Source organism: Conger conger, chromosome 15, assembly GCF_963514075.1.
Source record: "Conger conger chromosome 15, fConCon1.1, whole genome shotgun sequence".
NCBI classification, from domain to species: Eukaryota; Metazoa; Chordata; class Actinopteri; order Anguilliformes; family Congridae; genus Conger; species Conger conger.
In genome coordinates this window covers 7686976-7700708 of record NC_083774.1, presented here as the reverse complement: position 1 = coordinate 7700708, position 13733 = coordinate 7686976, and the positions used below count along the sequence as shown (strand labels likewise).

Here is a 13733-nt window from a genome sequence, read left to right as displayed (position 1 = left end):
TGATTAGACTAAACAGGAGACAATCCTCCCCTGGAGCAATGCCAGGTTAAGGGCCTTGCTCAAGGGCCCAACGGCTGTGCGGATCTTATTGTGGCTACACCGGGATTAGAACCACCGACCTTGCGTGTCCCAGTCATTTACCTTAACCGCTACGCTACAGGCTGCGTGGCGGTCCTAAACGTTTATAATGAGCTACTTTCACAGTGAGAACCGTGAGTTAGTTACTCCGGCACTTTGACGCGGGGTTGTTGTTGTTCTGGAGAGTCACGGATCGTATGTAAATGGCGGAGGCTCTGGATGGAGGCCCGGACTGTGAAATACGGTTCTGTCCTGCTTTTCAGACCATTGCCTTTGTGGCGGACCGCACACTGGCTCTTTGTCCGGTCTGAATGTTCGAGGGCCCGGGGTGTGGTGGACCTGACCTTTCAGAAAACTCTGCCGAGGACAAACGCTTCATTTTTCCATTATTTTTAACCTCTGGAAGATAAAGGCACGTTCTCCTCCGCCTCCATCCATACACACGCACACACACACACACACACACCCTGCGGCTGTGTTTGGGTTCAAGAGTGAGCAGCACTCGAAGCAGAGCCTTATGTACGCATGCACGCACATACACACATACACATGCGTGCATGCAGATACATACACACACATGCGTACAAGCACACAAATGCTTGCACCAACACTTTTGCCACCCGATACAAACAAGTAAAATGGCCTCTAGAGGTTGCCTTGATGTGTGCCTGAATTCCCCTTCCACGGTAACCTGACTTTGTGACTTTTTTTTTCTGTCTGATGAAATGCCATCCCTGGGATGAGGCTGTGTGACTGAGGATTAGAGTACTGGTACTCCGGGTATGAGGGACGTCTGTGGGTTTGAGACTCTGTTTGATCCCGAGCCATCGCTCAAAGCTTCCTCATTCATACCGAACGGCGGAAGAGCGAAAGCAACGACAAACGTCTGTGTTCCTTCTGCACGTCGCGCCAGCGCCGAGGCATTTCACGTCGGCGTGGAAACGCAGAACTCGCCGATCCGGTCGCGACGTGTCGTGCCCTTTCTCATTTTTTCCGAACACTGCAGACCCCGTTCGGTATTCCACAGCCACACAGACCGATCAAACGCCGCTCTGTTCCGGCTCCGGTTTCTCCCACAGTCCTCTGCAGCCGAGCGATTTGCAGGGACACGTTGTTTAAAATGAGATGAGGTCACCAGACGCTGGAATCCCCTGATCTCTCTTCCTCGTTAGGCGCTGAGAGAGCACCTGCATTCCTGGGAATAAAAGATGACTCATCCGTGAAAATTCCCCTCTTTATTCCGACTCCTCTGAGTTTTTCACCAGCTGCTGGGTCTGAGGTCTGCTGAACGTAAAACCATCTCCCGTCCGTCCAGCTTACCTTCCTGCCAGACCCACGGCCCAACATCCCCCTTGTGAAGACAAATAAAAAGGTAAAATGCAGAGGCGCGAAACTGCAGGAGATTCCTTTCTGCCTCCCCAGACGGGCCGTTTCTCTCAGGCCTGCTCACAGCGGCCATTACAGATCCTGTGATGCTTCGTGAAAGAGACGGGGGCGTTGGCCTCTGTTTTCTGGCCAGATCCCTGTGAAAACACTCTCTACATCTGGTCAGCACTGGGTCCCCAGGCCACCGCTACAAAGAGAGAACTGGGATCTCCATTGACTTTTGTGTTCAGTGAAGAATGACATCCTAATCTTCTCAACAAAATGGCCGACAGAGGCCTGCTGTGAAAGACTGTATGGGAAACTTTATTTTATTTTGTGGGTCCATGGTGTGTGTGTGTGTGTGTATTGTATGATGGGGAAAGAGAGAGAGAGAGAGTGAGTGTTTGTGTGTGCGTGTATCTGTATGAAAGAGAGAGATCATGTGAGAGAGGGACTGTGTGTATGTATGTGTGTGTGTGTGTGCGTGCGCTCTCCGTGTTGCTGCATTGCTGATCTCCACTCTCAGAGGACAACCTGCCTATATATCAGTGGGAGAATCATTCACCTGCCAAACGCAGCTGCCGTTTCTGAACCGCGGAAGTGTGCTTAGCAGACGACACACTCATAACCGCAGAATTCCCAAGCACACATTCACTGGTATTCAACCTCCGAATAGACCATTGGCAGTTTGCGAGGTTATTTCCTGAGGCTTGTAGAATAGGACTTCCTGCGGTGATGTCAGCTTAGACCAGCTGCGTTTCTGTCCGTCAAACCCACACCCCACTCTTTAATGAATTTAAAGTTGAAGATTGAATATGCTTCCCATATGAAAACTAGCAGGGCTAGCGCGAGGCCAAATCTAAGATCTTTTTTTTTTTTTTTTTTTAAGATATTTTTTAGGCCTTTTTCAGCTTTATTGGACTGTATATAGTATAGAGAGACCGAAAGAATGGGAGCGAGAGAGAGGGGAAGACATACGACAAATGTCGGACGGTCGGATTCGAATGAGCATGCGGTCAGTGCTCTACAGGCTGCGCCACCGAGACACCGGAAATCTAAGATCATGATAAAGGTTTAGCCTGTTCGTGTTCGTTTTGAAATTCCATTAGTACACTCGTCAAGCTAGTTGAGCTCATCACAAAGGGGGTTCTTAACATCCTATTAACATTGTGATTAGTCACAAAGGCTTTCTTTCTACACCAAACAATGAACGCAGAGGTAATTTTTTCTGATCATACAATTTTTTTCGCTTTAGTTAAATATGGGTTAACCCATTATGGACTAATGCACCCTATAGAAAACGGTCATGTGTCTTGAAAATCGGTCATATAGGGTGGCGCAACAGCCTAAGATGCAGCAGACTTGTGGTTGCAGTTTGTTGCAGTTGCACACCAAGGACCGGGAATCGAACTCCGGTCCTACCAAAAGCCAAGTTTGGCCGGCTCTCGTGGAGCGGCATAATTGGCTCGCTGCTCCAGAGGGAGGGACTTGGCACAACAACACCCCTGGTGCCATGGCGGCTTGAAGAAGGCGTGTTGCTCTCCTTTGGGCTGACGGCATGTGGGCGGTGTATCTCCCAGCTAACTCTAATTGGATTAGATGGGGTACAATTGGCCACCAAATTGGGAGAAAAATGGAAAAATCAGAAATTAATTTATAAGAAAAACGGTCATGATCAAATACAGTGCTGGCGTCGCATCTATCTGTTCAGCAATACTGAAGGCCCACACAGCCTTTCACTCTGCAGATAGGGTGGGACCCGTAAAGGAGGGCTGATATGGTCAGAAATGTGTGGGAGGGGTTTTCCTGCTTAAAATATTTACTGCCTGCCTAATTTTGTATCTGTGTGTTTTTGGGAGGAAATTTCCAGACCAAAATCTCACTCTGTAATTTAACCCATCCATTTAGTTGTAGATTTCACTTGAATGTAATCCTTTGACTTCAGATGTTTGCCTTCAAAGCAGGTTTTGTATTGGGTTTCTGGTTTCAGCAGTTGAGACTTAATCGAGGCACACTTTACAACAGACAGATTACCCTGCTAATGGAGGTGTAGAACTCTGGAGATAAAGATCACACTGGCAGTTTTTGACAGTTTGTCTTGTGATGTTTTTTTTTTTAAAGGTTACATTTTTGTAATACTGTGCAACAATTGCAGTGCAGGGTCATGTGACTTAAACGTATGTCATCAATCTGGGTTGGGGAAATTCTGCATTCTTTTTCTTTCTCTCGCTCTCTCTGTCCCTCTCTTTCTCTCTTACTCCCTCCCTCTTTATGGCTGTAAAGATAACAGTGGCTTTGAATCGATTATATTGCCCTGTAAGCAGGGGTACTTTGGCCTGAAAGTGTATGGCCTGGTATTGTGGTAGTTATGGCAGAGAATGATTGCTTCAGAGCTCAGCTCAGTCACAGCTTAGCTCTGCTTTCAAAGATACTCCACTCTAAAAAGTGTCAATGAAGACCAGGGATGCCATCTTAAATGTGCTTTGTCCTCGCCAACACCATTATTCATGGCCAGTGTTTGTGTTTAGTATTTCCTTTAATTCAGTCCTGTAGAGTGTTGGGTCAGTGTTCCGCCTGTGTAGACTGGAGTCCAGACCCAGAAATCCTCTCAATCCCTTAGTACTGCTCTCGCATTGTCTGGTCGAGACATCGAGATGTCGCTCCTGACAGCTGAGGCTTTTGTGTTTTGTAACGGAGGTGTGTGTGAGGCCATCGCATTCACACCTCCTCTGCGATGGTAACCTGGCCCCTCTGTGCTATAAGACTCCGACCAGACAGTCTCGGACTGGGCGACCCATTTAGGCTGTTTCCCAGGGAGTTTGGGTGGGGTGGGGTTTTTTTTTTCTGTCTGCTCTGTCTGTGTGAGTCTCTCAGAAAGCGCTTGGGAACACGGTCTGAAATTACCACCCCCCCTTTCTCCCACGGGTCCTGTGTCTGTGTGACCGATGATCTTTGGGGAAAATGAGAGCCTATTTTGAGTGTGCCAATCGTGTAATCTAGCAAAGTGCTTTTAATAATATCGTTGGTCCACTTCAGCTGGGTGTCTCAAGATTAATGATGTACAAACTGCCAAAATGAATTAAACAAAAGCAAGAGATGTGTTGTTGTTCCGTGTTTTTGGGTTATTTTTTTTCCATCATGAAGCAGTGACCTTTGACTGGAATTTCTCTCCAGAGCTTGTTTTTCTGAGTTGTTGGCACAAAGCCACGGAGAAGAGAGCAGCTTTATGTTTTATATGAATAATAATTCTCAAACCCCATCACTGTTTTGGCCATTTTGGGCCTAAAGCTACATTTCTGTAAATTGGACCAACAGCTGGACTGGCTCAAGGCTTTGCGTCGGCTGTTTGCTTAAGAGCTGGACTTAACCTTTTGGTGGAGAATGTCACAGTGTTTCCATGGCAGCGTGGTTCATTTTTTAACCAGAAATGATTGCCGTACACTGCAGAAAGAAACCAAAAATAAGAGCATTAAGTCTTGTATAGACATTACAATCTTATTTGTTTTGCTTTGTTTTGCTAAATAAGATGAAAATATTGCCAATGAGGAAAGACTTATTTAAAGATTTGCCAATGGAATAAGAAAATTTCACTTGTCAAGCAAACTAACTTTAAAACAAGTGAATATTTTCTACTCGATTTGAGGGGAAAAAAAAATAGAAGAAAAAAAAAAAAAACACATCAGTCTCACGACAGGAATAGAATTCTTGTTCGCACAGTCACTTTTTTCGGTGGAGGCAGACCATTTTAGGCCCGACCTGCGCGGGTTCACAGGGTGCGTGACGCGTTTCCTGCGAGGCTCTTCCATCGCGTCGACGCACGGCTCGGCACGGCTGATGTCACTCCAGCATTCCCGGAAAGGCTCCGTCGGCGCAGGCCGTTCCCCGCCGCGCTCCACGGGCTGGGCGGCTGAGCGGGACACGCCCCCGCCTCCAGGGCGCGGCATTCCGGTCCAAAGGCCCGCCGTGCGGTAAGGCCTCAGGAATGCGGCTGAGTCACGCCTTCACCTGTGAACAGGTGGGCGATGGCAGGCCGCTGAGGTCACCGCGGCTGGCTGTAACGAGACCCGCTCTTCAGGAGGAGATGGATACCGTTCTGAGCCCCATTGTTTTACCTCACACTTTTACCCAAAGAGACTCGCAGTTGATTAAGATAAAAGGCACCAACCTTCCAGGTCCTAGTCAAGCACCTTAGCCACATCTCTGTGTGATGACTAACCCTGACGTGAGCGCAGAATGTGCCATCAGCTCTCATTTTCACATATGCGCCCAGTCAAATGGGAACACCCCCTGTGTTGTACTATTTCCCTAAAGTAGGCCAAATCATGCTCTACCTGCAGTATGGGATTGTAATTGGAGGAGGGGCTGAGTACAACTCCAGATGAGCAGTGATACACCAGAGGGGATGAGAGCACACCGATTGCACACAGACTGTGTGCTGTGCTTAACTCCAGCTTCCATGACTGTGGTCGTAAGCTCTTTGGGTTCAGTACTGTAAGATCTTTGGGTTCAGTTCCCTAAGCTCTTTGTGTTCAGTTCCCTAAGCTCTTTGTGGTCAGTTCCCCAAGCTCTTTGGGTTGCTGAAGTCACCATACTCTTTGGATTTAGTACTGCAAGTACTTTAGTAGATTTTGTATCTTTGGTTTACTACCTCTGGGTCTAGTTTAGTTACTACTTTGCATTCTGGTTTTAGTACTCTTAGGGTTTTGTGCCATAAACGCTTTGGATTTAGTCAGTACCGCAATGCGTAGGCGGTCAGTGGACCGAGTTTCGGTGACTGTGAATGCATCATTCGGAGGTGACTCTCCTGGACTTTCTGTAAACTGCAGCACGTTACATCAGAAGAAGAAATGTTTGCAACAGAGGGGAATTTATGTACAAAATATCAAGTCCTGCGAGATTTACTGTAAAGAGTCGACCTGTGACGCATACCTTCTGCGTAATGTAATCTACCCAGGTATGCACCTGTAACATTACCTGTTTCAACACCAATACGTTGGAAAAACTCTTGCACTGGCCACTGAGTTTTTTCAGGCAAACGATAATGTTATTCATCCAAATGTATGATCGTATTAATCGATATGTTTTTGGTTTAGTTTTCAGAATTTGTGTGGGAAAAGTTTTATTTTGAAATGTTCAGAAATCTGCATCACAAGATTTAGTGTCTGACATAATTATTTGTGCCAGTTCCAAAACAAATATACAATAGCAACCGCTTTGTTAGTTGTGGTTTATTTACAGATTCCGTGCATATCTTTCCCACAGCAGAAGTTGGCATCAATATTTTCTCACTATATTATCTTTAGATGCTTTCATTACCTTGCATATCTAGTAGTTAATTCATTATCTAGTTTAACATTCTCAAATGCGTCCGTCTTTGTGGTTGCATATTTGTGTGTCATTATCTACTTTAGACTGTTAGAGCTTTCTTGTTCGGTAAAGCCTGCGTTAGCCAAGTTCAGCATTAATGCCCATAGCCAGGCGATTGTTTATAGATATCATAAATATAAGGAAGTCCTGCGCATACCATTAGCATGAATGCTAACGGTGTGACCGCGTGGGTGGGGCCTTATCTCTCTGATAGGAGGTTGAGGAACATTTCCGCTCCTCGACCTTCGATATTACAACATCGGTGAAGCAGGCCTGTGGCTGGCTCCACACCCAGCGGCCATTTTGAATCCACCCGGTTTTATGCAACATACGCAAAGCAAGGTCTGTGAAACCATAATCCAGGCCCCGGGTGGGATGAATTATGGGTCTGTTAAAAGCCACCAGAGCTGTAGACAATTTTATTTATTTTTTGTTCATTTTAGGCTGGATACAACAGTACATAATTCTCATTAAAGTCGTTTTTTATCTTTATTGCATTTTGGCTTCCTGTCCCAGGAGTTACTGCGGTAATACTGATACTAATATCAGTGAATGATCCAATGTCATGTAGCACACCGACTACAGATGAAAATTAGTCTTGCTGGCTAACTCTGGCGCATTTACAGAAATGTTCTTCGTTATTATGAATTGTCCCTGTATGGGGGAAAAACAGGTAAAGCAGATGGACATATGCAAATTTTTTTTAGCCTTAGATTGACCTGAGATTCTGTCCCTTTTCTGTCCTTTTTAATCTACAATTACTTTCCGATGAGGTCAGGATCTCTCTGTCTTTCACTTATAATCAGCAGTGAAATGTACAGATAGGCGCCGGGACGTCAAGACCTTGGGCATGAAGTCACTGGTGCCTGGGCAGGGGGAAGGATGGGCCGGGCACCCTAGGAGTAATCAGTGGGACGCTGTGCTGAGAGATGGGTGCTTGCCAGCATGGGGGGTAGTAATTGGTGGGTATAGTCTAATGAGAGTGACAATAAGGATCGTCAATGAAGACGGGAGTTTCATGAAGTTTCTTTAGAGTTCTCTTGGACTGCCCTTGAGAAGCTCTCCCTGTGTACACTGGTAAATAAACTGTCCCTGATTGGACCTGCTGTCTCATGTCTTGGGGTTCCTGAGTCTGTTCTTGGCGAGTTAGATTACATTACATTAATGGCATTTGGCAGACGCTCTTATCCAGAGCGACGTACAGTTGATTAGACTAAGCAGGAGACTAACCCTCCCCTGGAGCAATGCAGGGTTAAGGGCCTTGCTCAAGGGCCTAACGGCTGTGCAGATCTGATTGTGGCCACACCGGGGATCAAACCACCAACCTTGCGTGTCCCAGTCATTTATCTTAACCACTATGCTACAGGCCGCCCCAGTTGGTCACCACATCGTTTGCCCTTTGAAATTGTGTCTCTGTCCAAAAACTTACAAACTGCACTGAATATGCACTGACGTGTGCAGGATACAGGCTTCTGTGAAGTGCCTGCATTTAGGTGTTACCTCACTGGTTCCTGGAAGACACACCTGCAGAAATCCCCTACTTTTGCTCTCACCCAACCACATTCTGCTGGGCGGGGCCAGGGCAAGCCTGACTGTGAGGTCATCTGCATAGCTTCCTTCTCTTCCACTCCATTGGTCTGATTACCTGAGTGGGTGTGGCTGTGTCCTCTGGATCTCCTCCAACCCAGAGTCATTCATAAAAATGCGCAACACTGAGTTCCGTTGCCATGGATGCAGAAATGGGCGTTGGGCTAATATTTGAGAATGAATTGAATTAAACCTGCTCTCGTTAAGTATGGGCTCTGAGCACAAGAGGAAAGTATCGACAGTCTCAATTACTGACATACTTTCACAGTTTTTTGTGTGTGTGTTTTCTTTATATGCTTCACAGATGTGCATTGAATGATCTAGTATATCTATGCGACTTACAGTTGATAAGACTAAGCCGGGGACAATACTTCCTCAAGCAATGTGGGTTTAAGAGCCTTGCTCAAGGGCTCTGTGATAGTTTATGGATATTTCAAACATTTCCAGCCACTTTATACTCACTTTAAGAATAGCTACTGCCTCTGCTCTAGCTATTGGGGGAGTCCTAATAAATGAAATAAATTATCTAGCGGTTGAGAGTTTTGCAGTCATATTTCTCAGTTTAAGACTTGGTCTCCGTACAGCTCACCTGTAAAAATCCCTGTCTCACCTAGTTTCATTTTTACTAGACGTGTGTTCACCAGGATGGTTTTATTGCTACTTTTGTTTGTCTGTGTAAGCTGTTTATTGTTGCTCCTACATAAGTGTACATCATGATTATGCATTGTGTTGTATAAAAACGGTTTTATAGATCTAATTCATTGTCAGATTAATCTACAAGGCCCAAGTCCTTATCTTTGTAATATTCTTAGCACTTGGAACTGTACTTCCCTCTAAGTTTTTCAGCGCACTTTCAACACCCTAGTTATGGGTATGCACTTTGGACTTTCGTCACTCTTGATAAGAGCGTCTGCCAAATGCCAATAATGTAACGTAATGTAATGGTGTAATGCGATGTAATGTGTGTTGGCGGGGTTGACGCTGTACTGGAGCAGGTATAATTCTCAGGTGACCCAGGTACTTTTCAGCTGTGGCACATACCCGGCTGTGAAGTTAATCATTGTAGCCCCATGGAAACCCACGGGAACGATGTCCTCTGATGCGTTCGTTTTTGTAAGCGGACGCCGCCATTCTGGCCTGCTCCAGGCCCCGTCGAGCAGGAAGAAAGGAGAGGTGCCGAACCCGAGGTCAAAGGTCACCGTTGAGAAACTTTTTCCGAAATGTATCCGGCTAACGCTGCCGGCTAAGACGGGATTTCCCGGGATTTTGGGATCGTGTATCGGTGCGGTCACACGTAAAGCCGGCGGTGACACACGGCCGGGTCCTTTTAAGAGACGCGCATATTTAACCCCCGAGGGGCTGGGCTACGGCTCCTCAGATCAACAGAGCCTTTGATCCCCGTCGTATCCGGATCGGGATCCGGCTTCAAAGGCGGATTGTCCGACGCCGCCTCCCTGCGGCTCCCTCACAGCCAGGATCCTCTTTCCCGCTCTTTATCTGGAGAACACAACACTCGCACCTGGGGGGCGACAGGACAGGATATCCTCTGCACCAGCAGGGGCAGCTGAACACACGATATTAGCAGGAGTTGGCAACAGTAGCACTTATCAGCTACAAAGCACAAAAAAACTACAAAAAACTTGATTTTGACCATGACCTTGGTTCAAATACTTATCGGTGCATTTTGACCAGCAGAGACAGTCAGGTTTTTTTCCCTCGGTGTAAGTAGATTTTTGTGATTTCAGTAATCGCCAAACTATCCGGGGGTGGGGGGGGGGGGGGGGAAATGTAGCACCTGCCTTTATTTCTTTGTCAACGTAAAGGACAAATATTGATTTGTATCCAAACCAACGTGTTATACATATAACCTTGAATCTGACTGTCGCTGGGGATCAGCTACAGATTTGTGGAGTAATGTGCAATCTGCTTATACGTTGTGTTGAAACAAAATGGTGGGGGATGCAGTCTCGTTTTCATATACATTGACCGGGTGCTTCCTGTAGGAGAGCCCCACTGCAGTTGTCAGTTTCCCCCTGTACTCATGTGACATCATTTACATTTACATTTACATTTACATTTTAGTCATTTGGCAGACGCTTTTAATCCAAAGCGACTTACAAGTGCATAGGTTCTACCACAAGTCAAAGCATCACATCCCGAACTAGAAAAATACACCTGGACCTGAGGTCCATCACTGAGGTATCTCATTTTCTCAATTCTCTCCGAAAGGTGTGTCTCTAACCTTTGACCCTCATGCCTGAGAAACTTCCTTATTCCAAATGTAAATATTCAGCCATTAATATTCACAAGACCAGGAATGAAATCTAAGTGTGCAGTATCCATGGTGATAGATGGTCTGATTCAAATCGTAGCCAGTCCTTTTGTTGAGATTCCTCTACAGTGATTTACGGTGAATCTGTTTACAGGTGTGTGTTCAAGGGCGAGTAACTCATCCTTTGATCTCGGGAGAACTTTTACTACTGCCTTTGTACTACCTTTTCAGACGTCTGTACTATTTCTTTAATTGCTTCCTAAACAGTATAACTGACAATCGCTGTAATCAGGGAGGGCCGGAAGGTGGTTGGCACTCCTGCAGTAATGGCAGCTTCAAAGACATCGCCTATCTTTTTAAACTGCAGCGCTTATCTCAAACCCTCATAGCGTAAATGAGTCACACAACAAAGGTATGAATTCTGATAAGGTGGAATTTACCTGTGGGAAATTGCCACTATGTTCTAACTGATAAGATTGATCCCCATATACACAACTTCGTAAAAGGGTTTTTTTTTTTTTTTTTTTTTTTCTGTTTCTCACTCAAGATTAAAAGACTTTTGGTCTTTTAATCTTATAGGATGTACAATTGGGATGAGGATAACTGATTATCTTGAGTTCCTAGTTAAAAGTTTTTCATGACCTTTTGAAACCAAGTACAACCACTTTTCGTTAATATGATCATCTGGATAATGGGTTGAATCCAGATGCCTTAATTTTTTAGTATTCAATCACACGGTCAGACGTACATGATTTATAAAATAATATTTAATAAATACACATCGAAATAAGAAATAACTTAATACTTGTAAGCAAGAACTTATGCAAAGAATAAATTAACACATTTCTACTGCCGTCCGTGAAGCATTTTTTTTTTCCATATGTACTTGAATATAAGCTCAAGAGGTGTAGAATTCAGTCCTTATTCTTCGGCTTTTTCGTTTTCAAACGGTCTCTTTCATTCGAAGCTTTCGGAGATAGGCAACTGGAAGAGGACGCGCGTGTCCTGTGCAATCCTTCATCTTCAGACCGATTGGCGCCTTTGTTTGGTCCACCTTTACTGCAGGGTCCATGCGTAACTCTACAACAAAAAACAGCAAAACATAATCAATATTTATTTAATTATATAAATTCTAATGAAATATAATGATTAATGTTTAGTATAATATTAAAAGTTTGTTCACGGTTGTTTGAAACCATTGCGTGTTATTTATCATTTCGATTCGGTGACTGGAAATGTGACGTTTTTCCATAGAATACTACATCTAAAATACTCTCAAATGCACTCAACACATTCTTACTTATTGTGACTAGTGAGTATTATATTAAAAACGATACAAAAAGATTGGAGAAGAGATTTACACGTCCGTTACAGTAGTGTCATTTACAGTAGTATCTGACAGTTCCCCTAAACGCTCCCATATAAAGTCAGTTTACATCATTTGGTGACAAAACTGGAAGCTCTGAATTAGTCTGTAAGTCACTGGATATTTCAGGTTTCATACTGTTCTGGCAGATCGGAAAGGATTTGCACTTTCAACGCGACTCACCATTTGGATTCACTGGATTTAGGTGAATTCCGCTCATGGAGCTCTGGCTAACCGCCTCTCCTGCGGACCAGGTGACGTGCGCTCGACCTCCTGTCGCGTCTTAAAATCCTGAATGGCTTTTCTGTTCTGAAAGTCAATCAGAGCCATTGTGATGACCGCATTCCAACAACTGTCTTCGCCGGAGCATCGGAAGTCGATCTCTTTATTGTCGGCGGTGACAATCGTGAAGTAGACGAACTTGCCAGTCCGCTCCACGCAGTCCACTTTCTTGATGGACTGCAGTGCGAGCTCCTTGCTCTTCGACTTCTTCTGGCTGTCGGCGTAGATGGTCAGGCTGTCCGAGGTGAGGACGCACGTCTTCCTCTTCCAAAACTGAAGAAGGTTGTCGCTTCTCTTTTCCAGTTCTCCTTCTTTCAGAACCTTGGAAAGCTCGGTCGCTGACATTTTCATGGTTTAACCTCAACGGTTATTTGCGTTTTTGTGTTGTGGTGGAAAATATATCCCGCGTGTGTCCCGGAGCAGGGAGCTTCGTAGCACGTTCGCACAATCCCGAGCAGAAATATGAATGAGTTGGGAGAAGTTCGGCTTTTATAGTATCTCTCTTAACACGCCCACCGCGCGTCATCTTGAATGCATCGCCAGTTATTTGATACAGAAGCGGTGCGTGGGTGGACGAGAGGGCAAAAAGGTTTGGAGAAGGCTGATTTAATATTTACCAGATACCAGAAGCAAGCTTTCAATGTTTAAAGCGGTCACGCGGTGCTAAGTGACTGTTCCACAGCCACAGTTCATTAATATAGTAGGCGAATGTATACTGTATCTATAGCCCGATATCAGTTGAGCAAGTTCTGGGTATTTCTGTAGGACGTTATGTAGGCTAATCGACATAGGTACTGTTATATATGATACTAGATATATGTGCTGTTGTTCAGTGTCACGATGCAGTTTATTTCTAGAGCTGTGATTTATTCAGTATTTTCAGAATGTAGAATTTTATTTAAGAATGGATCACACGCATCGTATTTTTAAAGTTCACGATAAGTGCACATGAGTATAGTTTTAGTTTTAATATAATATATTCTGTTTTGTTATTTTTATTTACACTGTTTTATTTGTTGGCTTGCTGGGAGGTTTTGTGTTCCTTTCCTGACAAATGCTTTATAAAATGTTCTATTTAAATATGTTTCGAGTTAAAATATGTGAAATATATATTACTCCCGTGTTGGACCATTTAATTACAAAACCTGACCTTTCATGATATCCGCCATTAATTCTTCTTTACTGTAGACAGAATAATGAAAAGTTTGTTTTATTACACGCTTTGACACTTGCAATGAATCGTGTAACAGAGACATGTATAGGCATGTCTGCTATAAATTACGCTGAGACAATGAACTTCATTCATTTTTTAAAACATTGCCACCTACTGGTGATTTCAAATATGCATCCACAGGTTACTGAGCTGCATTATCTCGTTAAGAGTATATAATGAAAAGTATGTTTCTATAAGCATTT

General features: G+C 44.5%; 1 protein-coding gene across 1 annotated transcript; it reads right to left on the bottom strand.

Moving 5' to 3' along the window:
• Nucleotides 1-11418: 11418 nt before the first annotated feature.
• Nucleotides 11419-12762, bottom strand: LOC133111964 (pleckstrin homology-like domain family A member 2). The gene is made up of 2 exons (XM_061222616.1): nucleotides 12219-12762; nucleotides 11419-11749 (listed from the first exon to the last, which is right to left on the bottom strand). The coding sequence occupies exon 1, from the start codon at nucleotides 12666-12668 to the stop codon at nucleotides 12252-12254; it is 417 nt and encodes a 138-aa protein (XP_061078600.1). The 5' UTR covers nucleotides 12669-12762; the 3' UTR covers nucleotides 11419-11749; nucleotides 12219-12251.
• Between the last annotated feature and the right edge of the window lie 971 nt (nucleotides 12763-13733).

Coding starts and splice junctions, on each gene's coding strand:
- LOC133111964 (XM_061222616.1), bottom strand. CDS start 12,668: ATGAAAATGTCAGCGACCGAGCTTTCCAAGGTTCTGAAAGAAGGAGAA.